Genomic DNA, 27508 nt, shown 5'->3' on the forward strand with positions numbered 1-27508 from the left:
ATAACTTAGTATTTTAATTCTAACATGATTTGTGGGATTGTTATAAAAACAAGAGATGACAGTTAAGGAAAGTTTCGAAGCATTAATTGATCATCATAAACCATGAACCAAGCAGCAATGAACCCAGTTACCCAGTGATGAATTTGCTTTGATGTATTACTCTTTATCTTCCAATCATATGAGAAAGTGAGCATTTAAGGGAAAAAGAGAGATAAAAATTGTTTTCATTATATTCCTGGGAATTTTTGAAAAATCCTGGCTGAGTCAAAGATATTATATTTTATATTTACATAAATTTATAACATATATGTTTATATTATATATTCAACCAATAGACATTGAATAATTTCTTGAATATTATGTAAAATTATATCTCTTGAAAGTGTAACTTCACAGAGACAAATTTCTCCTTGGATCAGAAGCTTGTATGGTAGACTCAGCAAGATGTCCCAAAATATTCAGAGACAATGCCTCCTAATGGCATCACCATTAAAATTCTACCACCTAAATCCGTGATAGAGATGAGTGACATTGCTTCTATTTACTTCCCAAATTTGAAAAAAAAAAATAGCTCTAGTAACTGGGCTTTACTCTTTTTTCAAGACATTGGCATTTAAACTTTACCTAGGGTACTGGGTCAAAGATTCACTCCGAGAATATTTATTAACACTAAACAAAGATATTGGTTTATTTTTATAACAATATATATTTAAGATTGTGGGATAGCTCTAAGTCTACACCACATCTAAAGAGAATGTGATTGATCTCTCTCATTCCATCAGACATGTTGGCTCTTTAAATATAAGCTCTTCTTCAGACTAGGAGACTATACGTGAAGTTCAAGTTTACAGATCAGGAACATGCTGACAAGTCTCTCCAGATATTTCTAGTAAATAACAATGAGAGGGCCAAGATGGTTTTGCCTTAAACTGGTCTTGTCCTATAGCAATTTTAATCAACAATAAGACTCCGGTAGGCTAATATTTTAAATTGAGAGATGAACATTTCTCTTAGCTGAAAACATTTCAAATTCACAGCACCATTTTCCAATTACCGAACCTAATCCCTATAGTAAGGCAATTTTCCTCTTTAATGCTTAGAAATGTACACACATAGGCAGAAACATATTCACACGTACTAAAGGAGTCCAGAAATAAAGTAAAACTTACTAGCACAGTCTGGCCATTCTGTGGAATATGGCGGTTTCCAGATACCATCTTCATAGGCACAATAATACTTTTCAGTAGAGCCTTCTGTGAAATCATAGCCCTCCAGGCAACTTAATGTGCAGTTCACTCCAGCACTATCTTGAGTACATATAAAATCTCCATTTACAGGTGTGAATGGAACTTCACAGGGAGAACCTGTGTAAAAAAAATTGTATTATTCATATACAGTGGTATCAGAAATATAAATTAAATTCCAGGAGTCGAAAGCTGAATTTTGAAAAAGATTCCTCCTGTCCACCACTATTCCTAGAAAAACTTTCACCATACATCCTAGTGTGATTGCAGCAATGTCTGCTTTTTGATTCCTAGGTGGGCATAGTAGAAGAGCTGCATCTATGTGTAATTAGAGGTTGTGCATATTTTATGAAAAGCTAAAAGTATTTCTGATTTTGAGTTATCTTTGGCATTCCTTTAATAGAAATGAAAACTAGATAACATTATGTCGCAAATACATTTTCAGAATCTGTCTCCTCAAGTGTTCAAAACAGAATCATGACAATAACACTTTGTAACTTTGGAGAAAATATTAATAAATTGTCAATGAGGGGCCAGCCTGGTGGCATAGTGGTTAAGTTCACGCGCTCCACTTCAGCTGCCTGGGGTTCTCGGGTTCAGATCCCTGGTGCAGACCTACGCACTGCCTAACAGGCTGTGCTGTGACAGGAGTCTCACATATAAAGTAGAGGAAGGTGGGCATGGTTGTTAGTGCAGGGCCAATCTTCTTCACCAAAAAATGAGGGCTGGCAACAGATGTTAGCTCAGGGCTAATCTTCCTCACCAAAAAAAAAAAATATATATATATTATTAATTAAAGACTACTCTAGAAGAAAATATTTCTATCTATCATGAAGTGAAGTAATAATAACTGGAAACCTAAATAAAATCTGTTAGCATTCTAACTTTAAAAATCTACTGCTCATAGCCCATTTTCTTTCACAAAACAGGGTGCAATAGCAATTACATACATAAATGTCAACTAGACTTTTGGAGGCTTATGAAGAGAATACCTTTTATGACAATGTGGATGTCACATGTTCTGTTATTGCCTGAGGGGTCAGTGGCTGTATACTGCACCACAGTCTCCCCATGAGGGAAAAGATCTCCTGGTGTATGACTTCTGGTGATGACCAATACAGCCCCTAGAAAGGAAAGAAGGAATCTAATTTTGGGTTATTGGTCTGCAGTCACTTTATTTGACTGGAATTTTCATTTTCTATTTATACAAACCAACTGGGCATTTCATTTACGTTGATTTGGCCACTAGTAGAAAATAAAGATGTTAACATGGAAATAGTAGACTCACAAACCTCGTTAAATTAAGGCACTTAATTAACCAATTAATTTAAATTTTATTTATTAAATGATTTTCCTTGAATAGGTAAGTCTATCTGATCATTGGAAATTTAATTAAGAAATCTATTTGCATTTTTATTGTTTTCTGGGTTTTAGTAAAATCTTTAAAGTGAATTTCAGTTTTATTTGTTCATTTTTTTCTGCTTTCTTATGAACTTTTATAATTTGGGGAGCAAATGTTTAAGAAACGAGCATGAATACATAGAACTGAACTGGAGATACCAACAGAACACACAGTTTATGCCCTCAGGACAAGGTAAGCTTAGAAACTCAACAAATTCATTAGAACATCTTCAAGTACAACACCTAGCACAGGTTTAATAAATGTCCACTGAATACTGAGTGAAGGGAAACCCCATGGGTAGGTAAGATTAATAATGTTAAATTATTTATAATTATCCTAGCATTAAAACATATTACCTTATATAAGTATCCATTCTACTTAGATGTAATTTGCTTTTCATTTCTCTTTTATCCTTTTTAAAAGCTTTTTCAAATAAAATATAATTCAGTGTTACCATGCGGACAACATCCCTGCATTCTCACCTGAGTTGTCTGAGAACTGAGGCTCATCCCAGGTTGCAGCATGCTCCTTCTCTGAGACCTGGATGGGAGGTGGGGATCTGCACCAGTCTATGCTCGGTGGTTCTACATCTAAAGAAAATGAAATCAGAGAAATAAGTCACCAATGATATTCAAAAATGATGAGGGGGTTTGCAAGAGGGAACTGAAGTCTACTTGTGCTGGCAGAGAACCTTGACCTTGTTAGACACAAGGCTGGCCCCGAGGCCCCTTTGATGATTAGGCATGTTTTATCCCTGATCTCAACATCAAAAGAAAAACCTGATTCTTGCTATACTCTCCTCTGCCTGTTGAAGAAGAAATACTAGGCTACTAAAATCACCACGAGCAAAGCGGTGTGAAAGGCAATTCTCGATGTAGTGAGCATTTAATTTGTGAGTTCTGCCCCCAGTAGTTGAGCTGACCCACCTGGAAGTGAAGGGAAGCTTTCCAAACAAGCAGAAGGAGTGAAATGACCAACCAGTCACTTTCATGATCCCCCTCTTATCTGAAGGGTCAAGACAGGGCTGATAGATGGTTAAATGGAAGGACCAATGGGCAGACATTTGAGGCATGTTGTAGAATATGCAAGATATAAGCAAGGATGTGACGCTGCTGGAAGGCCAGGAGGTTATGTCCAAAGGTGGGACACTGGAGTCCAAGATTTCTAAGGTTGAAAAAATCTAGGTAGAGACAGAGAACAGGGTGTGGACATGCGAGTAGTGGGCTCTAGTGGAGAGAGAGTGAAAACCGCAGTAGAAATTAAAGAACTGTGAGTCTGTGTTGCTGAGCATTGTAATCCATGTGGAAGGAGGGGTTTGAGGTGGCGTGGGCGAGCCAGGTTTCAAAGCTCTGACTGAATGTGGGGGAATTTTTAGCGTGTCAGTAAAGGACAACAAAGAAGGTGTGTAGGAAGTAATTTTAATATAATTATTGATTTTACACATTTGAAATGTTCTTATATCCATAATCACATGCCTTTGAGGGAGACTGGACAAATATTTTTCTAATTTTATAGGTAAGGAATCTCAGACTAGGCAAACTTAAAGGGACTTGACTGACGTCATTAAGTTAGGGTATTTCTATCTATGATATATGAAAACACATGCTCTGAAATTAAATAGGCTGTACCTGTGAGCATATATAGATTTCTGTTTTAAGTCTTAAGAATAACTGTTCAATTTTTCTCTTTTCCTCATCCTTGTCATTTCATTAGTACAGTACCTTTAATTTACTATTTTCCTAGACTGTAAACTTGGTTGACTAGTGATGGAGCCTCTTTTGCTCACAGTCAGGCCTCCACTGCATTGCATAATCCCCGGCCCACAGTAGGTGCTCAGAAAAGTTGCTGAATAAAGAAAAGAATAAAGGAATGCTCATAGGAGGTCAGTGCACTTTGTGAATGCTGAATCAAGTCAACTCACAGTTAAAATGACACATCTGGCAGAATTCATGATTTTCCCAAAAGAAATTGCACATGGATATTTCCAAGATTTTCTCAACTTGTCTGATTTTAGCCAACGATTTTAAAGTTGAATCTCAGGTACAAGAGAGCAGAAAGACTAGGTAAAATACTGTGAAAAGAATTGGAGGTACCAGCAGATGCTTTCTCTCCAAAAGAGAGAGAAAGTCCGTTTCAAAGCGAGTGAGGCAGCGTTCTCTGGAATGCTAAGCAAAAGCATTTCTGCTTCCTCTCATTTATCAGTAAGACACCAACACTCTGTCATCTCAGGAAAACAAGAAAATGTAGGCTTTGGAATATTTTCTCTCTGTTTCTTCTCTCTCCTGTCTCCTTTTCTCGCTCCTTCTCCGGCTCCTCTTCTTTCCCATTCCCTCTCTTTCTTTCAAAATTTGAAAATTCAGCTGGAGTCTAGCTGGACACTTGAGCACACATTTTACATTTCACCATGCTGACTCTTCATTAGGAAAAATTAAAACTTGGCAAACTCTTGAACCACATTTCCATGCTTAAAATCACCACAAAAAACAAAGCCAATATGCTTTTCATGTGACTGGTGAAGTCATGTTTAAAACAACATTGAAAAAGCAATTAAAAAAACTAAGCAATGTGAAACGAATTAGACTGATTTTCACTTGAGTCTTTTTATCTACTTTTACCAAAACCTATAATTTCTAGGGTCAGGAGCCAGTTTGATATACATAAGTCACTTGAAGGAGTTACGTAAATTTCTTAAAATAAATTTAATGTGTTGCATTTTAAAACAAATATATTAAAATATACCTGAGACAAATATAGAAAAATGTCAATATGTTTACACCGAGCTTAATGTGTGTTAGACACTACTTCAAGTAGTTTATACATCTTTAATTAAAAACCTCACAACAACCCTATGAGGTAATACATTTATTAATTCTATTTTTGGATGAAGAATCTGAGGCACAGAGAGGTGACTCATCACATTGCCTCTTCGTGGTAGAGCCAGATATGGACTCCAGCAAATTTGCTTCAGAGTCTGTGTTCTGAACTCTACAGACCGCTAAATATCCTATTTGTCCATGTATTACACTTGGTGGTGGGTATCTGGTATTTGTTGAATATCTACTGAATTGACTGAAAGCACAAAGACCAATTGGGAGAAGATGCAGTAAACCAGGCCAAAAAAAAAAAAAAAAAAAGACTGATCTACAGGAGTGGTTGTGAAGATGGAGAGATGGGGACAAATTCCAGAGATGTTAGGTAGATGAAACTAGTAAAACCTGATAACTTATTGGATGTTGGTGATAGAAGGAAAAGAGTCAAGGATGACGTCTAGATTTTTGCTTGAAAGCTAAGTGGTTGGTTGTGCCATTTTCTGAACTAAGAAATATATTAAGTTTGAGTGAGTTTGAAATGCCTATGGGTCATCACATGGGAAAGTCCAGTAATCAGATTTATATACTAGTTTGAATTTCAGAAAAGAGATCTAAGCTGGAGATAGATATCTGGGAGTCGTCAGTTAACAAAATCACCAGGAAAACTATAGAGAAAGATAAGAGGGACAGTGCTGGAATCCTGGTGATGATTCACATTTGACAGTTGGTCTGAGGAAGAGAAGCCTAGGAAATAGACAAAGCAGGATACACGAGAAAAATGGAGGGAAAACCAAGAAAGACTGGTGTCGGAGAAGCTAGGGAAGGAGACAGTTTTGATAAACAGCATGTGGTTAATAATGTAAAATCTAAAGAAGGATTATGTAAGATAAGGACTAAAAAAGGTACAGTAGTAGTAACTCTACAGATCATTGGTGACCTTGATGAAAGCAGTTTATAGTCATGCATCACTTAACGACAGGGATATATTCTGAGAAATGCATCATTAGGTGATTTTGTCATTGTGTGAACATCACAGAGTGTCCTGACACAAACCTAGATGGTATAGCCTACCACACACCTAGGCTAATGGTACTAATCTTATGGGACCTCGGTTGCATATGTGGTCTGTCACTGACCGAAATGTTGTTATGCGGTACATGACTATATATGAGTGAAGGAGAGAGACGCCAGACTTGAGTGACTTTGAGAATAAATGGCAGTTAAGCCAAAAGAGGTGGCAACCATTGTGAGCTTTTCAAAAGGATCATGTGGGAAGAAATCAGAGATACAGTGACAATTTAGGAGTATGTAAGTTTCAAAGGCGTGGCTTGAGTATTTTTCAATGCCAGTAGGAAGAGTCACTGGGAAGGGAGTTGTTGAAGAAAGGAGCCGTAAAGCCTTTGGGGTACTGGATTATTTTCACAAACCTACCCAAGTAATTTGAAGACTTACCAATAACTTTGATATGGAAAGTGCAGCTGGCTTGGTTACTGGATAGGTCAGTTGCTGTGTATGTGATAGCAACATCTCCAATTGGAAAAAGGTAAGGTGGGGTAAAAGCTGGATGAACGTGGATTGACACCTTTTGGAGATAGATAAATATTTTGAAAGTTAATGTTAATATCAATAGTACATTTATTCTTTTTTGATTTGTATATTATTAGTAGAGTGAAGTTAAAAATGACACAATATTTCGTAGACAGCAAAAAGGAAAAAAAATCAGGCACAGTCTTTTGGTGTATTTCTTTCCAGACTATTCTATTTACATAGTTTATAGCAGTGGCATACATATGAAATGTTGTTCTTTGTTTTTTAAACATTTTATTTTAAAACATTTTATAGCCTTTAGAACTTGAGATGACTCTCAAATGTCTCCATAATGTTCTGTAGAATAAATACATGGTAATTTCTTTAAGAAAAGTCTATTGAAGGACATTTAAACTGATCTCAAATTTTACCATTGTAAACAGCACTGGGATGAACAGTTTTCCACAGAGAATTTAAAAATATTTTTATTATGTCCTTATAATAAGTTTCAATGAACAGAATTATTGACCTCAAAGTCATTAACATTTTATTGATAGATAATACAAAATTTCTTTCCCAAAGCATGGTAATAATTTGCATTCCCATTGTCAGTATTTGATAGTGTCAATGTCAAAGTTCTCACCCAAAGTTCTCTGATCTATATTAAATATTACTATTTTTTGGTAAGTCAAAAATATGGCACCAGGTCATTGTTTTAATTCGCAGTGTCTTAACGTCATATGTTAAGATATCTTTTCTTTTTCGAATTATATGTTTACCTTCTTAGTCCATTGTAAAATTATGATGTGATGAGAATAAATTTATATTAATATATTATGTAATAAACATTCTAACCTTTGACAAGTTTGAAGCATTTTTCTCTAGTTTGCTATTTGTCTTTTAATTTAGGAATTAAAAAAAAATACAAATTAAAAAATTATAGTCAAATACATTTGTCTTTTCCACTGTATTTTAAAAAATATTTCAACACACAGGTGCTACATTCAGTGTGAATTCTCATTAGATCCTGAAATATGTTCCTGTACTTTTCTTAGTATTTGATGATGATGATCACGACGACGATGACGCACGCTTTCATGGGCCTTTTAATGGAAAGTGGAAATTGCACACGAGAGACCACTTAACAAGCACATCATATACAATACATTTAGCCGGAAAAGTCACATTTGCACTTTTAAAATCCAATTTAAAAGTTACCATGTCTCTAGTTATCTAAAGAGAAATATCATATGATCTCATTTACATATGGAATCTAAAATTAAAAAAACAAAAAAACCCAAACTCATAGAGAACAGATTGGTGATTGCCAGAGGTGGGAGCAGGGGGCCCAAAATGAGTGAAGGGGGTCAAAAGGTACAAACTTCCAGTTACAAAATAAATAAGACCTAGGGATGTAATGTACAGCAGGGTGACTATTGTTAATAATATATTTTTTTAAAAGTTACATTGATTTATAAGTATGTTCAACACAATTATCAGAACAGTGATATATTTTTGGTGTTGTGCATCCCATATATCCCTCCATATATCCTGGCTGGCATAACTTATACATATTTATATGCAGATGTGAAAACAATATACCATTTAAGGGCATCTTTATATATGTGAATGCTAACAGTATAAATTTAAGAGGAAGTTAAATTCCTAAATTAATTCCTTTTCCAGCATCTGATAGATAATTATCTCATGCTATTGTATATATAATATTAGTTTACTATGTTCTGAGTAATGCTGGTTTGAGAAAAGCTGAATAAGAAACAACAGATGTGATCTCCTTCAGATTCGCCAATATGCAACTATTTGGGGCTCATATTTTAAAAGACATGTTCATAAATAGGAATTAATATTGATTCCACATCTTGCTTTTTTTAAAAGATCTTCAGAGCCTAGTAAGGGGCAAAGAATTCTTAGTCAAGAAATCTTAGTGGATACACAATACAACAAATCCATGGAATGAAAAGTTTCCATTTTAGAAATTTTTATCTGAGATTTCTAATTAGAAAATCAAGGCTGATTATTCTTTTATCAAATGAGAGATTAATATTTATGAGTAGAGTATATATAGAGAGTACTATCATTAGAGTACAGTCATGTGCCACATAATGACGTTTTGGTCAACGACAGACCACATATATGACAGCGGTCCCATAAGATTAGTACCGTATAGCCCAGGTGTGTAGTGGGCTCTACCATCTAGGTTTGTGTAAGTACACTCTATAACGTTCGTGCAAAGATGAAATTGCCTAACGATGCATTTCCCAGAACGTATCCCTGCCGTTAAGTGATGCAAGATTGTATTAGTAAATCTTCAATATCACACATATTTGCAGTGTATTTAGAATCCATCTGAAAAAGTATGCAAATATTTGCACAAATCTTACCTTTTCCCCAGAGTTGTCTTTAGCTGTTGGGATTTGCCAGGTGATATTAGCAGAGTCTTGCTGTTCCTGAGTCTCAGCCTCTATGTCCTTAGGACAGTTGATTTGAGGAGCCTCCACATCTGACTCAGAAAATAAACAAATCAATTAATATATTGATAGGTAATTCTAAGGCATTTAAGAAAAAGGTAAAATATATGAATACTCTGTGCCTCATTTTTTACATCCCAATTCCTGATTGATTTGGAATGCGCAAATGCCTTCAGGATAATTTATCTCAGCGTGGTTTAAAGGCCCTTCCTGAACTGGTAGCTGCTGGCCTCTTAGCCTCACCTCTTATAGATCCCCTTCCGGAATTCACACTCCATGCTGAATCTCTCAGTCTTATGAAAGCTCCATGGTCTTTCTTGAATATGGATCTTTGTCCGTGATTTTTTATTTGCCCGAATCAATGCCCTCTTCTCTCTTTACCTAGATAACTCATACTTGTCCTTCAATTCTCAGCTTAGACACCAGCTCCTCAGGAAGCTTTCTCTGATCCCCCGGTCCATTTTAGGTGCTCATTCCACAAGTTCCCACAGCCCTCTGTCCTTCCTAACCAGAAAATTCAACACGCCGTTTTGAACTTGAATTTTCTCCTTGAAAAGAATTTAAGTTCTTTGAACACCAGGGTATCTCTTGTCCCATTGTGTTATATAGTTCCTGACATATAACAGGAGCTTGATAAATATTTTTTGAATAAAATAAAGAAATAGAAAAAAAATGTTGACTGTGGCAGGAAAGAACTACATTTGAAAACAAGGCTGTCAAGTAGAATTAATCAGTAGTGCTAAAATGCATTGTCAAAACAAACAACAAATTAAAGCCAATGATATTTTTTGCAGCGTGAAACTTTGCAGTACAGATACTGAATTAGAGGTGGTAACGTTATACATACTCACATCAGTCATTGTAGAACTAAGTTATGATGTAATAAATCCCCTTAAGTTATGTTAAATTAGGTCTGTAATTTGCAGCTGAATATATTTAAATTGATATTATTTGTGTCTCATATCTTCTTGTTTCTTTAAAATTTTATTCAACTTATATATATTTTTCTCAGAGGGGCTTATACTTGGACAATTTTTCCCCACAAAGATGCATTAGCATATTGACTCTGAAAATCTAAAAAAGTATTTGATTTTTCATTCACACTTGAACGAAACGGGAACTTGACTGGATTTGGAATTTAGAGTTTATATCTTTTTTCTCTCCATATTCTTCAGGCATTGCTACACTTCCTTCTGGCATTTAGAGTTGGAAGTGTAATAATGTGAGTCTGATTCTTGTGTTTTTTTGTGCAATTTCTCTTTTCTCACTAGAAACTTTAGATTTTCTCATTAACTTCGCACCTCAGAAATTTCACCAGGAGTGGTGAAAGTATGCCTACCCAATACTCAGAGGCTATTTTTGATCTAAAAGTTCAAGCTTTTCTGTAGCTTATGGAAACTTTCTTCTACTGGTAGGAAAATTCTAGTCCTCCATCCCTTTTTCTCTCTCCTTCTGGAACTCCTTATTAAATGGACATTGGGATTCCTTGATCTATCATTGGTATCTCTTAACTTTCATCTTTTCGGTTTGATCAGTTGGGATATTCAAGTTCTTTGCTTACCAGTTCTGCATTCTGAGGGAACTCTCAATTTGGTTCTTCAAATACTAACGCTGTTGTCAATAACATCCATTCTACTTTTTTGCCCTTCTTTTAGAGATGTACATGATATTTCTACTTCTAAGAACTCTGTCTTGTTATCAATACCTCCTTTTTCATAGCAGTCTGCTCTTGGCAAGGAAGATGGCAATGTTCTCCTGTGAAGGTCAAGGGATGTAGGTTTCAAAGTGCTGAGAACTTTTTTTCAATTGATTTAGTCTCACCTGTTTCATATGGGCCAGAAATTCCTCAAAGATTTTCATCTCCTGATGGAAAACTTACCTGATTTCCAGCTCTAACATTATCCTTATTTTTCCATCTCTTCTATCATTGCCTGGCACATTGTGATTGGATTTTGTCAATTAATTCACCATTTTTTTTTTTTTTTTTTTTTGTGAGGAGATCAGCCCTGTGCTAACATCCGCCAATCCTCCTCTTTTTTTTGCTGAGGAAGATGGCCCTGGGCTAACATCTGTGCCCATCTTCCTCCACTTTATATGGGACGCCGCCACAGCATGGCTTGCCAAGCAGTGCGTCGGTGCGCGCCCGGGATCCGAACCAGCGAACCCCGGGCCGCCGCAGCGGAGCGCGCGCACCTAACCGCTTGCGCCACCGGGTCGGCCCCAGTCAATTCACCATTTTGAAACAGAAATCCTCATAGTATATTTTGGGGTAACATCTACCATTTTATCACAGGTCTGCAGCAAAAGTTATAAAAAGGGACAGTCCCATGCTGTACCAACATGTCATTAGATAATTTCATTTTTAACCTGACCAGTGTAAAGGACCTACCTTTACAGACAGCTGTCTGAACTTTGGCACTCCATTTTCCAGAGGTGGTACATCTCACTTCATCTCTGACACCAGATAAAACGAACCCTTGGCGGCAACTTAGCTGACAAATCATCCCAGGTTTGGCTGGCTGCCTGCCACAGTTAGGGGGGGATATGATGACACCTTTGGGCTTCTGAAAGGTGGAGCAGTGGCGCTCTGTTGTAGGGAAATAGGAGAATGTTATTTGTGTTCCCGCAAATTGCAAATACCACAGATTCTCTTTACCCAAGAAAAACACGATTGTGCTGCCTTGGAATTGACATGAGTCACTAAATGATATCTGTATATGACACTGAATATATGATGTACTGTAAATAATGCTAAACTATATCTCTGTAGTTACCTCATGTTATTTTGCCAGTGTATCAAAACCTTGAAAGACTTCTAACTGATATATTAATTAAGGCTGACTGTGACTTTTATCATTTGCTTGGAGCACCTTCATTCAGTTTGCAGAACAGTACTTTACAGCTCTGAAGTATAAAATAGTAAACTGGATTCCATCTTTCATGGATTAAGCAACATATTCAGCAATCAGCCTCCATTTTATGAGTTTTCTGGTGCCATCTTTAAGCGAGCATATTATGAGAAAAGTTTTTATACCCTCCCTAAAATCACTGTTATAGAGTCTTGACCCTTAACGTTATCTTCAGCATAAATGAAGAATAGCAGATGAATTAGGCAGAATGCAGATAGAGTGGAAAATCAAGACTAGAACTTAATGCAGGGTATGTGCGTGCGCATGCTCGTGAACCCGTATGCACATTTGTTTGTGCTAGTAGTGACTGTACTGGCAGCATTGCTAGCATCATTAGTCTGTATTCCCCATGCAATAATCGCTAACATTTATTCAGTACCTACTATGTGCCAGGCATTATTCTAAGTGCTTTACATGTATTGACTCAATCCTACACAATAAGGAATAGTGTTGTTATACCCATTTACAAACAAGAGTGCTGAGGCATAACTATGGCAAAGTCACCCATAGTTAACATTTTTGAGGTCACCCAGCAGGTAAGTGGCAGACTCTCTGTGCTCCTAAACACTCCACCTTGACGCCTCCTCCCCGAAATGATTTCCTTCAAAACTCTGTGCTAGCGAAAGTGATTTTTCCTGAGAAATTGGTTTCTTTATTTTTGCACAGTATGCGCCATGTAACTGCCAGACTTCCTGTTCTGCTTTGATCAAGAGGAAAATCAGAGCCAAATTTGTGGTTTAAATATAACGACTATGTGGGACTCAATATCCTTTATTTAGGGATGATTCTTCATAAATTAAGAAAATTATCCTTTTGGCTGTCATAATTGTTGAAGATTTTACTTCCTGTTAATATTCTCTTTTTTATTGTTTGCTTATGGTATTTTGGGTGAATGTGTCCTTAATTTTTATATAGTCTAATCTACTGATTTTACCTCCATTGCTTTTATAGTTAACAAGTTCTGAGATTAGTTAACATTCACTTATGTGGTTTAACTATCCTCTGTTCTAGTTTTAATGGATTTACATCTTAAAATCTATGAAGAATTTATGTCAGTGTCTGGTGTGACTTAAAAACATATGAAAATTTCATTTTGTTCATTTTGTTTTTCCTAAGGAACTAGTCAATTTTCCTAGATTATCAGTTGAGTAAATCTTTTCTTCTCAACTGATATGTGGTGCTTCCTTATAATACGTGAAACTCTTAAGTTTCAAGATATATTCAGTCCCCTTGATGTGTCTGGCAATCCTTGCAAACTCTTCATTTTTGCAGCTTTAGTATATATTTTAAATATATATACTTTCTCTTTACTATTATTACTCTTCCCTTTGAATCTTATTTTAGTGATATTTGTCTGCATATTCTTCCAGATGAACCCTGGAATCACTCCCTAATTCCAAAAAGGGGGGGAAAAAGAAAACCCCTTTAAGACTATTGAATGAGGTTGCATTTTATCTATACATACATTAGGAGAGAACTTAGATTTTGATTAAGTATAAATATATTAAAATGTTCTTTTTGTCTCTCAGGAACATTTTGTAGTTTGTATAATACAGGTTCCACACATTTCTGTTTCAGGTTATTCTTACATATTTTATATTTCCTATAGATCTTTTGAATGTGATTTTTCACTATATATTCTGTTTATCATTGTATGTAGAAAAGTTGTTTAATTGGTATTTTTATGACTTCATAAAAATTGTGATTGTGAGCATCCTTTTCTTTTTCCAGATTTAATATGATTGTCTATATTGTTTCCATAAGTGGCTGCAGGTGTAAGGTGAACATTTTTTTATTACGTCAGTTGTCAATATGAGTTTCTTAGAATTTTATTGAAAATGCTTTAAATGATAATGAAGTCATTTTTATCTTCTACTAAGTAATCATATGAGTTTTTCTTGTTTGTTATAATGAAATAATTTATTATGTTGATAGAGTATCTGATTTTAAACCCTTCTCGCATTCCTAGGATAAACTCTACTCATTTTGGCAGACCACTCTTTTGAATGCGAATTGTTAGCGTACTTGCTATCAGAGTTTTGTATCTTTTTTGTTAATAATTGTCAGATTTGCAACAAAATAATAATAGTTTGATAACATGAATTGATTAGCTTTCACTACTTGGGCCAAATTATATGTTATGAGAATTACTGTATCTTAAAACTTGGAAAGAATTTTCCCTCATTGATCCTTCAGTCATTTTTGGAGGAGTAATTAATCCTCTGATAACATTTTCCATTTTTTTACGAGGAATTTTACATTTGCATTCGTACATTTTTTCTTGACTCATTTAAGAATTTCCATTTTCTTAGAAAACCATATATAATATCAAGAGTATTCAATTTAGGTGCATAAATTTATGTATAAGGTTTTATTATTCTTTTAAAAACCTCAGACCTCTCGATACTTTGTTATAGCTTCTTAGAAAAATTCTATTTTTGCATTTTTCTTACTTATATTTTAAAATCTATTATACTACTTCATTCAAAGATTTCCCTTTTATCCATTCTACTGCATCCCACCTCCTTTTAGTCCATTTTCAATTTTACTTATCTTTATGTACTTCTTTTGACTTTCCTTGCAATCATTCTTTTCCTACCTTTTGAATTTAATGTTTAGTTATTTTTATTCTTCCTGTTTAATAATGAAAGGATTTATAGCTATGAAATTATATCGGTATATTATTTAGCCTACATCTCATAACTTTGGCTTTAGGGGTTTCTCAATTTCATTTTATTCTCTTCATTTTTTTTATTGTTTTTTGTGAGGAAGATCAGCCCTGAGCTAACATCCATGCCAATCCTCCTCCTTTTTTTTTTTTTTTTTGTTAAGGAAGACTGGCCCTGAGCTAACATTCGTGCCAATCTTCCTCCACTTTATGTGGGACACCGCCACAGCATGGCCTGACAAGCGGTGCGTCAGTGCGGGCCCGGGATCCGAACCCGGGCCGCCAGCAGTGGAGCACGTGCACTTAACGGCTGCGCCGTTGTAGTTATATGCAGTTATATGCAGTTCCATTGTTCTGTGTATCCCTGTACCATTAGTGAGCTATTTTAATTTCTGTCAGTTCACAATCTGTTTTACGATGGTGAGAATAAGTTCTCCCTCATTGTACCTCATACTCAAAATCTTTCTGTTTCACACCTGTCTATTCTTCAATACACTTTCTATTCATTTCCATCAATTTTTTAAAATGAGAATTTTCATTGTAATTATGGTTGTTGTCCGAATTTGGGGGCTACAGTGAGTTGTTTCTCAATAAATTGTAAATAAGAATGCAATTCTCTTTGATGGTGATAGTCAAATCCACCAAGATTTGCATACATTTTAAATCATTACAGAGATGTGCACAATAATTTTAAAGAAAATTTAGGACAGGGTAACTCCACAGTAGCCTTATTAAATGTATTACCATTTTATTTTTTATTTATTTATTTTTGTGAGGAAGATCAGCCCTGAGCTAACATTCGATGCCAATCCTCCTCTTGTTTTTTTCTTGAGGAAGACTGGCCCTGGGCTAACATCTGTGCCCATCTTTCTCTACTTTATATGGGACGCCGCCACAGCATGGCTTAACAAGCCGTGCATCGGTGTGCGCCTCGGATCCGAACCGGCAAACCCCGGGCCGCTGCAGCGGAGCGCGTGCACTTAACCACTTGCGCCACCGGGCCGGCCCCATGTATTACCATTTTAAATGGAAGACTGGGTCCCTCACAAGAGGAGTTTGTCAGTCATGGAACCATGGAAAGGGACAATTCTTAGGAGCAAACGTAGTATGTACAGGGAAATTCTAGCCAGAGGAGACAACTGACCCAACTAAAGAGATTTATTGAGATTTATTGTCCCATTGTCAAAGCACCTTTTTTATGGTGACAGATCCATCCCCTTCACTTCATTTAACTTCCTGAAATATCTGAAGAGGCTAACTCCCTTTGGTTTGGTTTTATGCAAACTAAGTGTGTTCATGGTTTGGGTACCCTTATAGCTTCTGCCTACAGGGAAATACAAGGCTTGTCACGCCTATGTCTTTCAGTACTCACAGTAGTAGGTATCTCATTGTTAATGAACTGAATCTTTGCTTACTAGTAAATTTCATTCTCCCATCTAAGAGAGAGTAGTCTCTTCTCAGTATGATAATATCAGTTTTTCTGAGCCTGCAGAGTAAGGGTCAACTCTTGGACTATTAATGAACCCACTGGTAAGCCCAACATCCTTCCTGGTGACACCCTCCTTTATCATCAGCCATGGATCCAACACTAGATTATACAAGAGTAAACCTGTAAATCAATTTGGAAGGACTTGACATATATATAGTATCTAGTTTTCCCATCTTGGGTCCCGACATATCTCAATCTATTCCCTACATACAGTTCTTCTTCTTCCTTTTCTGGAAGTTGGTTATTTAATTACATACATACTAGTGCTCCCAGGTATACTGTATCTGACATATAGTAAGGATTCACTAAATAGTAGTTCTCAGCAACTCAACGTCATCATTATCACCACCATTATTTGTATCTACAGTGTGTAAAGAAGCAGCAAACTGGAAGAGGTACTGAGTTTATTCACTCTGGACCCAAGTTCAGTAATAATATGTCACAACTCTCAGTGAAGGACAAGGCAGAAAATCTTCGATGAAACAGAATTTTAGGGTCCATCTTAAGATTTACTGGTTCTAATTTTGTCCTTTCATCAACAAGGTAAAAGTAAATTGAGTTCAACAAAGTGAGGGAATTACACAGCATTTGCTTTTTAAAAAATCCATCCAAATTGGCCCCAGTTAAAAAAAATCATTAGCATTTGAAACTGTAAACTTCAGTGACTTGGAAAATTGGATTCTGGCGTAGAAGTCTTTTTACCAGTCGAAAGGAATGAAACAACATATTTGTTTATATATGTATATCTCTGTGCGTCTGTATATATGGATGTGTATTTATATTCATTCTGAGTCAGTTTTTAGTTCTCCTTCTTCACAGAAAACAGGAGAACTCAGAGAGCAAGAGAAATGAATCATGGAAGGCACCATACCTTCCAGAACTTACCAACACACCGGGGTTCTAGACCATCCCACTGGGCATTTCCTTGACAGGTGAGCTTAGCACTTCCTTCTAGTCTGTACCCTTCATCACAGGTAACCAAACACGTGGTCTTGTAGGACATTTCCCCTGCAGAACAGCTTATCTGGCCATGTTTGGGTTGGCGGAGACGAGGGCATGTTCTTACTATATAAAATGAAAACGATTAGATCACATTTTACTAAATAAGGACAAAAATACTAAGTTTAGTAATGCCTACACATTGCAAGCAAGAAAATGTGCTTTTTAAAAAATGGCAAATACTAAATAACACACCATTATTTTTTGAGTTAGTATGGGACAATTTAAAGGCTGTGTTCTATCTAATGCATTGCCCCAGCAATAACACCTTGTTCAGCTATCTGCCCACAGGTGGGAAACTGAAACTGTCTAAGGAGTCTGGTCATAAATGGACGATGATGCCTGTAGATTGGGGGTGGGTGACAAAGGTAGGTATCTGCAGCCCTCAGCTGGGACTTTGCTGTCATTCTCCAGGCTACGTTCCCACAAAAGGAAGGGATCTTTTCCAGAATAGAGATTTCAGGTTCACGATCAACTCAGTTCTCAGATCCCATGGGCATATCCTGGGCCTTTTAATGATCCCAACCTCTGCCAAGCTGTCCAACCTCCGCAATCTTAAATTTCAATATTCTACTCTCTGATCACAACTCTGGTCCTTTTAGCTTTTCACTCCTTTCTTCCCAGACACTTACTGTAAATCCTAGTTCATCATGCTCATCTTGACTTACACATTAACATTGTTTGGTTCGTTTGTTTTTGCTGCTGTGGCAGACTGCTAGTTGCACACCCAATAACCACCCTTCCCAGTTTTAGTCAGCATAGTAATACGCACAGCTAGAAGATAACAACTCCCCATGTCCACCACAATGAATGACAGTCAAGGAGATATAAGCTGAAGCTGTTTGGGACTCCTAGAAAGCTTCTGAATGGGGACTGTTGCAACTGAGAGAGTACTTTTAAGCCATCCACTCCGCCTCCTTTGTCTTAAAATACAGACCTGAGGAATAGTACCCCAGCATAGTGTAGTACAAGTATAGGATATTACAGGATAAGCATCATGCACTAAGACAGCAGAGCAAAAAAATAAAAGAAGTTTGGGTCTCTGATGACAATGGAGCTATCACACCAGCTTTGAATTTCCAACTTCTGTCCTTTTAGATGGGAGAAAAAGAAGAGAAACACAATTATAAGTGCTTAAGACATTGTTAGTATTTGGGCCTTTGATACCAGTTGCTATATGCAATTCTTAACTCTCTGCCCAGCATCCATTCACTTTTCTTTTGCTAATTTTCTAGAGAAAGATCCTTCTCTTCTTTTGGATCATGGGATTTGTATGTGCTCCAACCCTGCTCAGGGGTAGATCATTTGACCTAGGATCACATTCCCCTAGTCTGAGAAGTGAGCAGGAACAACTGATGACACAGTTCCTTTCTCTACCAGCTTTGAAACCGCCATGATTGAGCAGCCAGAGGGATATTTACTAAGCCCTTGATGCTGAAAATGCCCCTACACCTCAGCCAGCCTCAACACCACCACCACCAGCAGTGGGAGTGCCATGCGGTGTCAGAGAAACCTGCATTTTCCCAGTGCTGCCACTTCTGACTCTCTAGGCTCAACACTACATCAAAAAAGCTACAAGAGGGCATTCAGCCTGCTCCCGCTTCTGCAGGTTCCTAAACAACATCTGTTCTCTGAGTTCTCCTGACAAGAGTCTCTCACCACCCAGCCCACCAAAATCGCATAATGTGTCTTCGAGTCCATCTCAATCAATCCCATCATGCCCTATATTCCCATTCATGACAATCTCTTTGGAAGCCCAAGGCTCCAAGTCACCCATCATCTCCCAGGGCCATCCCCAAAGAATTCTGATCCAAATCTAACTCACAAACTCTTGCACCTGCCCTCTGGAATACATGATCAGCCTTCAATAAATCTCCTCATATTCTAAACTTCCCTTTGGAATTTTTCCTTCATTTTCTTATCCTAATCAAAATCCTATTGTCTCTTATAGACAGGGCCTGGAAGTGAGAGGTGTGTCTTCTTTACTTCTTATTGCCATCTCAGATATCATTCTTTTTCCCTTCTTCCCAAAACCCCCCAGCTCCCTCAAAGTGTCTTATTATATATCCAACATCCTTTTTTCCCCCAATTCTCGGCTGACCTCTGGGCCCCTGCTCATTCTCTGAAGATTTATTCTCTCTCTCTCTCTCTCTCTCTCTCTCTCACACACACACACACACACACACACACACACACACTGGTGATTTCACCATCTGTGTAGATGATCATTCCAGTATCCTGGAGTCACATTCTTCACCTCATCTTCTCCAATGACCATACCCTTCACCCTACCTCAGCCTCCCCCCCATTGCTTTATCCTCTAGACATCATCATCACCAATTCAAGCATCCCACTCTCTGACAACAACCTCCTATCTTTCCAAATCACTCCCCCAAGTGCTTCAAACTCCATCAAATTCTATATCCTACTGGGGCCTCCAATCTGTTGTGTGTCTGTCTTTAGAGAAAATCATCTCTCAAGAGATTATACTCTTTCTATACTTCTTTTTTTCCAGTTTTAGCTTAGATCTGCTGCAATCAGGATTTCCTCACAGGGGGCTGCACAGACTCATGGAAATGCACCCTATCAGTCAGATGGCATGTACATCCCTGTCATAAACAGATATGGAGAGGAAAAGTGACTAGATCCCCACTGAATATGCCAAAGGATGGGCACATATACTCATTGTAATAGCTTACAGATATAATCCTACAAGCATCAGGCATGGTACAAAAAAACAAAAACAACCCTTACAAAAGAACCAAGCTCAGTTTGCTCTCAGAAAGGACTTCTGCCACCCTAAAGGCCAGAAGACAACATGGTAATCCCTAAAGATTTTTGAACAAAATCGTTTGGGACTCAAGAATTTTGTGGGGACTCTGGGTAAGATGTATGTTTCTTTCCTCTACTTTTCTGCATATGTTACATATCAAGCATATATTTATTTATGATAAAAGCTTAACTTTAAAATAAGAGGAAAGGAAATTGGGGCAAAATATTCAGTGTATATTCAACTAAAGTCACTGTTTGATAGAATCTATTCTGAAGGAACCCAATCAAACTACATTAGTTGGCAGAGCATAAACATTGGATGCATTAAGTATATGTTTAGGATTGATTACTACTTAAGGAAAATTCAAGAATTAGACTAGAGGTTAAACCATAAGCCCTAGCCTTTCAATCTCTGGGATGGTTTGGACCGAAGTCAAATATAAATGAGAAATGAGTGGAAATATTTTGCCTTCTACACTTTGATTTTTATTGAGTGTGTCCATCATGTAAGTAGAATTTTTATTGAGTGTGTCCATCAACTGTGCAGAAATATTTTGCCTTCCATGTTTTGACTTTTATTGAGTGTGTCCATCATGCATAGCACAACGTCAAGTGCCAGGTGGGATTAAAAGGTGAATAAGATAAATTCCTATGATCAAGATGTATAAAATCTGGAAAACCATATTAAACAACGGCTTTCAGAGTCAATAAACTGCTGAAATCACTCCAGCTTTCCAATCCGAGATGAAATAGATTTGCAACATCTCTCAAGAGTACAGATAGTAAATTAGAGTTGATGTTTCATATACATGCAAATTATTCTGCTTCTCAAATGTTGGTTTTAATAAACTTTCATTACTCCTCAGGGAAAACAAAGCATATGCAATAATTCCTATTTAGTCCTTAAACATTTTACACTCCTTTTCAATCAAGAATGATCATTTATTATCATTTTCAATAGGAACATGATTATTTATTAGTTTCAACTTTAAAATTTTTTATTTCAACAAGATGAAAAATTCGGCCATAAATGTTTCTTGACTTACATTCATGTTAAAGCAATCCCTAAATATTTATTTAGTCCTTTTAGCAAACAGCAATTTAGTCTTTTAAGAGAATAGTCGACTGTGTAATAGACAATGTGGGAACCTGCTCTGGTTCTCATTTTACAGACTAATTAGATTTTTCCCCAGATGCACACTTCTTGTCAATCTCCAAATGGTGATAACATCTATACTGAAAATAAAATAAATCTGATGTTAAATGTACAGTTCTTATTGTTGTTTGAACCATTTTCTCAGGAAAAATATTATCATAAAATTTAATTTACTGTGATGTTGTAGGTTAGTTATCATTGAGAAACCACAAAAGAATCCTTATTAGTTTAGAAAGAAATGCAAAATTCAGATAAAATTAAAAATAAGTATAAGTGCTTTATGAAGAGTACATAGGAGGACTAAGACTCAAAACTAATAATTATTATTCAACATTACAAAACATTAACGATAACAGGAAATTTGTAAAAGGCTTTATTTATGTTTTACACTGATCTTTCATTTCCGTCTCAATTTTAGAAAGATTTTCAAGAAAAAAATAACCAAAATTGTTCTCTGTCCCTATAATTAGATTTAAATTAGATCTGTAAAATACTACTCTCTGCATACCACCACCCAAAACAGAAGTGAATCCTTACGCAATCGCCATATTTCTTTGAATCCCAGAATTCCCAATTGTAAGGCACACCATTATTTTACGTGCCACTAATAAAAAAACAATAGTATCTATGAAAGGATTTAATGCCATTGATTTTACGGTGCATCTCAGTTTTAGAGATGCTAAAATGCGGGGAAAAAAGTGTTGTAGAATTGATGAAATACAGTAAATGCTTCATGGCCAGCCCTGGCGGTCTAGTGGTTAAGATTCAGCACTCTCACCGCCATGGCCCGGGTTCATTTCCCGGTCAGGGAACCACACCACCCATCTGTCAGTTATCATACGGTGGCAGCTGCATGTTGCTGTGCTGCCGAAAGCTATGCCACTGGTATTTCAAATACCAGCAGGGTCATCCAGGGTGGACAGGTTTCAGTAGAGCTTCCAGACTAAGACAGACAAGGAAGAAGGACCTGGCCACTCACTTCTGAAAAAATTAGCCATGAAAACCCCATGGATAGCAGCAGAGCATTGTCTGATACAGCGCTGGAAGGTGAGAAGATGGTGCAAAAAGATTAGCAGAGTTCTGCTCTGCTGTCCACAGGGTCTCTAGGAGTCAGAATTGACTCTACAGCACTAATAAAAATATGTTTCATAGAACAATATCTCAAGTAACTAAATCCATTAATGATGAGCCAGAGGAAGGGCCTGAGAAAGTATCTTCATTCAGGACCACTTTGTATACTGCTAAGTTAGGTAGTATCTTTGGGGATGAAACTGAAGGGATCTTAGGAAGATCCATGGCTCTGAAGCATCCCTCTTACTTTGATTAAAATTATTTTATTTATATTGGAATATCAACTGAAATTACATAAAAGAGAATAAGGCTGCTTTTTAAAAATGTGAACGCATGATGGGAAGTGACATAAGCAGATCATCAACATATCTGTTTATTAACGTACTTATCAATAGGTATATTTGTTAAATTCAAGTTCTCAGCCATTCACCAGAGGTATAATCAAGGATTGAGGGGGGAAAGATACCTTCTGTGCTCATAATGAACTCACAGCCTAGCAGAGGTGATAGATAAGATAATTTTAAAAAGTAAATGTGCTGGTTTATATTGTAACAAGTTGTTTAAGCTGGGAAACATGTTGTCAGAACCCCCTTATTATGGGCCAGGTTAGGGTCAGTCAAAATAAGAACTTGCACTAGATTCTAGAAGGCAGAAGTGAAGCAGTGATCACTGTAGTTAGACTCAGTGATGGACAAATGCAGACATGCCCAGTGGGTTCCAGCTTGTCTTTGCTCGCCTCCATTCCACGTCCTGACAGCTGACCCTGTTGATCAAAGGCGGCCCCAAGCCCATTGCCAGGTTCTTGGCTGTGGAGCCACAGGGTGTGGTTGCACAGACGTGATGCTTCTCTTAGACCTCCTAATGCATTTCTCCTTTATGGTTCCACTTCAGCAGCTGGGTGCGCTTGGTTTCTCAGATTGAGTTGGTAGAAACTCTTCTCATGCTCCAACTTCTCTTCTGGACCAGCTCCTTCCAAGATCATGTAAGGTCCAATTCCTAAAATGAGTCCTTTATCCCATAACATGCATGGTAACCGTGCTTTCCTGACTGACCCTGACACACAGAGCACAAGGGCTAGAAGGAGGGGAGGACAGGCCTGTGGATGCACATACAGAGGTTAGAGGTCATCCCATCCAGGCTGTGGAGCTTGGCCACAGCGGAGGGTTTATATATAGGGACCAAGAGCAAAGGCAGGGCTACGGAACAATCAAGGCCATGGGAACAACTTGCCAAAGAATGGCTTCCTGAGACGGCATGGCCATTTCCTATGGCTTTAGGGTAAGATGCGAGGCTCAGGACGTAGACTGTGGATTATAGGGCCGGACAGTATCCTAAAAGGGTTGTCTAACCTGCTTTTCTCACTCTTCCTTGGAAGGCCAATAAATAGAAAGTTAAAATGTAATGTTTTTCACCTTCTGCCATGACGTATTTGGAAGAAGGGGTAGAGATTTTATACAGAGCTTAAGAAATATACCTAAGAGGTTTTCTATGATTGACTTTTTTGGTAATAGGCTTTTTACCATTGAGACTACATTACTGAAAATGTCTTTCCTTTGCCTTCCCACATAAACAGTAGCTTATCTGAGTTTAGAAATCTAGGGTCTAATTCTTTTTTTCCCAGAATCCTGGAAACATGCTCATCTTCTAATATTTAGAATAGCTAATAAGGGGCTCAAGGCTAGACTGATTCTCTTTCCTTTGTAGGTAATGTTATTTATTTCTAAGCATGAAACAGGCATAATTTTCTACTTTTCCGGGGCATTTAGAAATTTCACCAAGATTATTTCCAGACATGGATCTGTTTTTAATTTTTTTTTTCTGGCACTCAATATGTGATTGTAAACTGAATATCAAAGATTTTAGTTGTGTATATTTTCAAAGATATCAGCTTGGGGATATATTTTTTGATCTTCTATTAGTGTTGCTTCTCCACTCCATTCTCTCTCGGGATTCCTAATATGAGAAGAGTCTATTTCCTGTGACTATACTCATATCACTTTATTCTCTCATAATTTTTTTTACTCTTTGAAATTTTGCTCTATTTTCAGAAAAGTTTCTTGAGTTGATTTTCTAACTTACTAATTTGGCTTTTAACCATGTCCATTCATTTTGTCTGCAATCTTTTTTTTTCCCTAAGAAATCTTTTTGGCTCTCAGATTTCTCCCATTTCTTAGAATCCTGGTCTTATTTTAGCAATGTAATTGCCTTCGAATCTCAGTGATTCCATATTTTTCCCTTTTCTTTCAGGTCTCCTTCATTCAATTTGCTGATTCCTTCTCTTTTTGTAAATACAGATGAGAGTCTGGATTGGGACCTGATTTAAGCAAATTCATATTTACAGATGGGTTCAGTACGGGTGGCTGATAAATACAAACAGTGCATGTCTCCTGGGGTTCACAAAGGATCCTGGAGTGGTGAGTAGGTGGGCTTCCCTATGGGTGTGGGAACCAAGAGAATTCTAGAAGACAGAACTCCTTACTCTAGTCCAGTGAGCTGGGTGATGGCGGTCTTGGGGCAGTCAAATCCTTAGCAGAGTGTATTGCCAAAGAAAGCCTAAGGGATGTGGTGGGGATAAGGTTTCCAGATTTAGCAAACCCCAAATTAGGATAGCTAGTTAAATTTGAATTTCAGAAAATCAACAAATAATTTTTAGTATAAGTAGGTGCCAAATCTTGCTTGCGACTTACACTAAAAAATTATTTGTTGCTTATCTAAAATTCCTATTTAACTGGGCGTCTTGTATTTCATCTGGCAACCCTAGGTAGGGGGTGAATACTATATTCAGAAGCTTCGTGGGCAGGGATTCTCAAGTCCTTTGCCTCGCTCCCTTCTTATTTTTCTTAGATAGGCTCTCTTCCAACCCTTCTTGTGAAACCTTAGGAAGCTGGCTGTGCAACAATTGTAAGAAGGAGGAAAGTAGGTCCTGGAGACACTAGAGTGGAGGTGAACTGAGGTACCATTCTGTCTGTTGTTTCTCTGTATTTGATGTGGGTGCCTGAGGTTCTACCTGAGGTACCATCTCCTTTTCCATTTGCCTGACCAGGCTCCGTGAGATCTCACTTTAGCACACTGCCACTTTCTATAGCATTCTGTCTATTCCAACTGAAGGCTGGAGATGTACAAGTTGGCTAACTGCTGCTCCCATTGCAGGATCCTGGTGTGGTTCCCTACGTCCAGCAGTCCCAGTTGACATCAAAGCCCCCACTCTGACCATTCCAAAACTCTCCCTGACACCCTGTCTTGGCTGCTGGAAATCTGAGGTTTGGGGTCACCTGTTCACTCATTTCCCAGGCAGGCCCTCCCTTTGCTTGGTCATAAAAAGAGCATAAAGGACATAGTTTATGATGATGTGGTCAACTGAACTTAGTAGCTCTGACTTCAGCCTTGCTATAATTTTTTCTCTTTCTGTGGTCTGTGGTCTATGAAATCAAAAGAAACAAAGAATTTACTGGTCCATTAGAATTTAAATCAAGGAAATCAGGCAAGACCATCAATAAACAATGTGAACTGGCAGTTTGCATACCTCTGCAGGAGCTCTCTGAACCAGACCACAAACCATTAGGTAGACACAAGAGGATGCTGCTTCCCACGAGGTCAAATCCAGGGTGACATCGGACCCCACAGGCTGCATTAAAGTGGTTGTTGCAAGTGTTGTGGATAAAATAACCGTTTTCAGGAGGCCTCAGGGCAGGGCAGTGGACAACTGACATTTATAGAAATAAGATAAAAAAGCAAAGTTAGCCTTTGTCCAGGAAGCATCCTCCCCCAACACGTTTTTTTTTGTTTGTTTGTTTGTTTAAGAGGACATTTTATACACACGGCTAAATCACCCACAGCATTCCCATTTACTGCATTTGAATTTCTAAGTGCATATTTGGAAGAAGAATCCTTATATCTCACTCCTTCTAGGTATTTACTTCCAATTAAATTTAAAATACAGACTAAATATTATTTTTTAAGCTTTAAACTTTTTAAAATTTTGATATCTTCGTGGATACAAGATTTTCTAGCTCTTGATCTCCATATGTCATTAGCTATTTTCCTTCTTAATTAAGGTGGCATGAGATAAAGAATAATTAAGGCCAGCAAATTATGTTTGCTACAAATCCCAAAAGCCATGGCTTCTTGTACATGTTATGGGTTAATTAAATTAAATTAAATTAAATTAAATTAAATTAAATTAAATTTTAGTTTTTGATATGATAATATCAAGATACTTTACTTGTGAAAATTTTTTCTTTAAATGGATTTAACTATCACCAGGGCCAAAACTAGCTCATTTGTTATTCAAATTTGTTGTTAAATTTGTGGCTTTTTTTCTCCTAGATTCATTTTAGATCTTTTCCAAGTACTAAATTTTTCTGGTTTCATAGTTACATTACTCCTAGGGTCTCATCCCCTTTCTCTGGAGCAAGATATGAAGAAATGCTATGTAACAAAAGCAAAGAATTCCCCCCAAATATGATTAGGGAAAGGCATCTGAAAGATCATTCTAAATGAATTGGATGAAAACACTGGCATTATTTCCCTAAAAGAGATTATTTCCCTAAAAGAGATTTATGTTTCCTACTTACCAGTGGTGGGAGACTTACCTTTGCAGGTCTGGCCGGATGCCTGATATCCCTCCTTGCAGACACAGTCTTCAGGGGACGTACTTCCTGGTGGAGAGCTGTGATTTTCATCAGGACATGGAAGGCAAGTGCTGATTCCTCCCGGCGAACCTTCTGGTTTGTATGTCCCTGATGGGCAAGCTGTGGCAGACAGCGAGTTAGGAAAGTCCTTTTCATGTGGTGCATCAATTGATAGCTAACATTTTTGAAACTAATTATGGGGAAAAAATCCAAATAATAGCTTTTATAGAAATAATAGTATAATTCAAGCAGAGAGAGAAACCAAGATTTCTTTTTTTTAAAGAGCGATGTAGTTTGTTATTTGCAGGTTAGGCAGTGGCCTCTTATGTCCCACAATTAGT

General features: G+C 37.3%; 1 protein-coding gene across 2 annotated transcripts in view; it reads right to left on the reverse strand.

The window, feature by feature from the left end:
- Positions 1-27508, reverse strand: part of SVEP1 (sushi, von Willebrand factor type A, EGF and pentraxin domain containing 1) — a 179869-nt gene that overhangs the window by 93433 nt on the left and 58928 nt on the right. For both annotated transcript variants that reach the window (XM_058523756.1, XM_058523755.1), the window contains exons 4-12: positions 27129-27287; positions 26060-26239; positions 17424-17603; positions 11862-12059; positions 9386-9504; positions 6909-7038; positions 3129-3236; positions 2237-2368; positions 1170-1364 (exon numbers count right to left, since the gene is read on the reverse strand). In XM_058523756.1, the coding sequence (XP_058379739.1) occupies positions 1170-1364; positions 2237-2368; positions 3129-3236; positions 6909-7038; positions 9386-9504; positions 11862-12059; positions 17424-17603; positions 26060-26239; positions 27129-27287 (1401 nt within the window). The remainder of the gene's footprint in view (positions 1-1169; positions 1365-2236; positions 2369-3128; positions 3237-6908; positions 7039-9385; positions 9505-11861; positions 12060-17423; positions 17604-26059; positions 26240-27128; positions 27288-27508) is intronic.

Source organism: Diceros bicornis, chromosome 28, assembly GCF_020826845.1.
Source record: "Diceros bicornis minor isolate mBicDic1 chromosome 28, mDicBic1.mat.cur, whole genome shotgun sequence".
Lineage (NCBI taxonomy): Eukaryota > Metazoa > Chordata > Mammalia > Perissodactyla > Rhinocerotidae > Diceros > Diceros bicornis.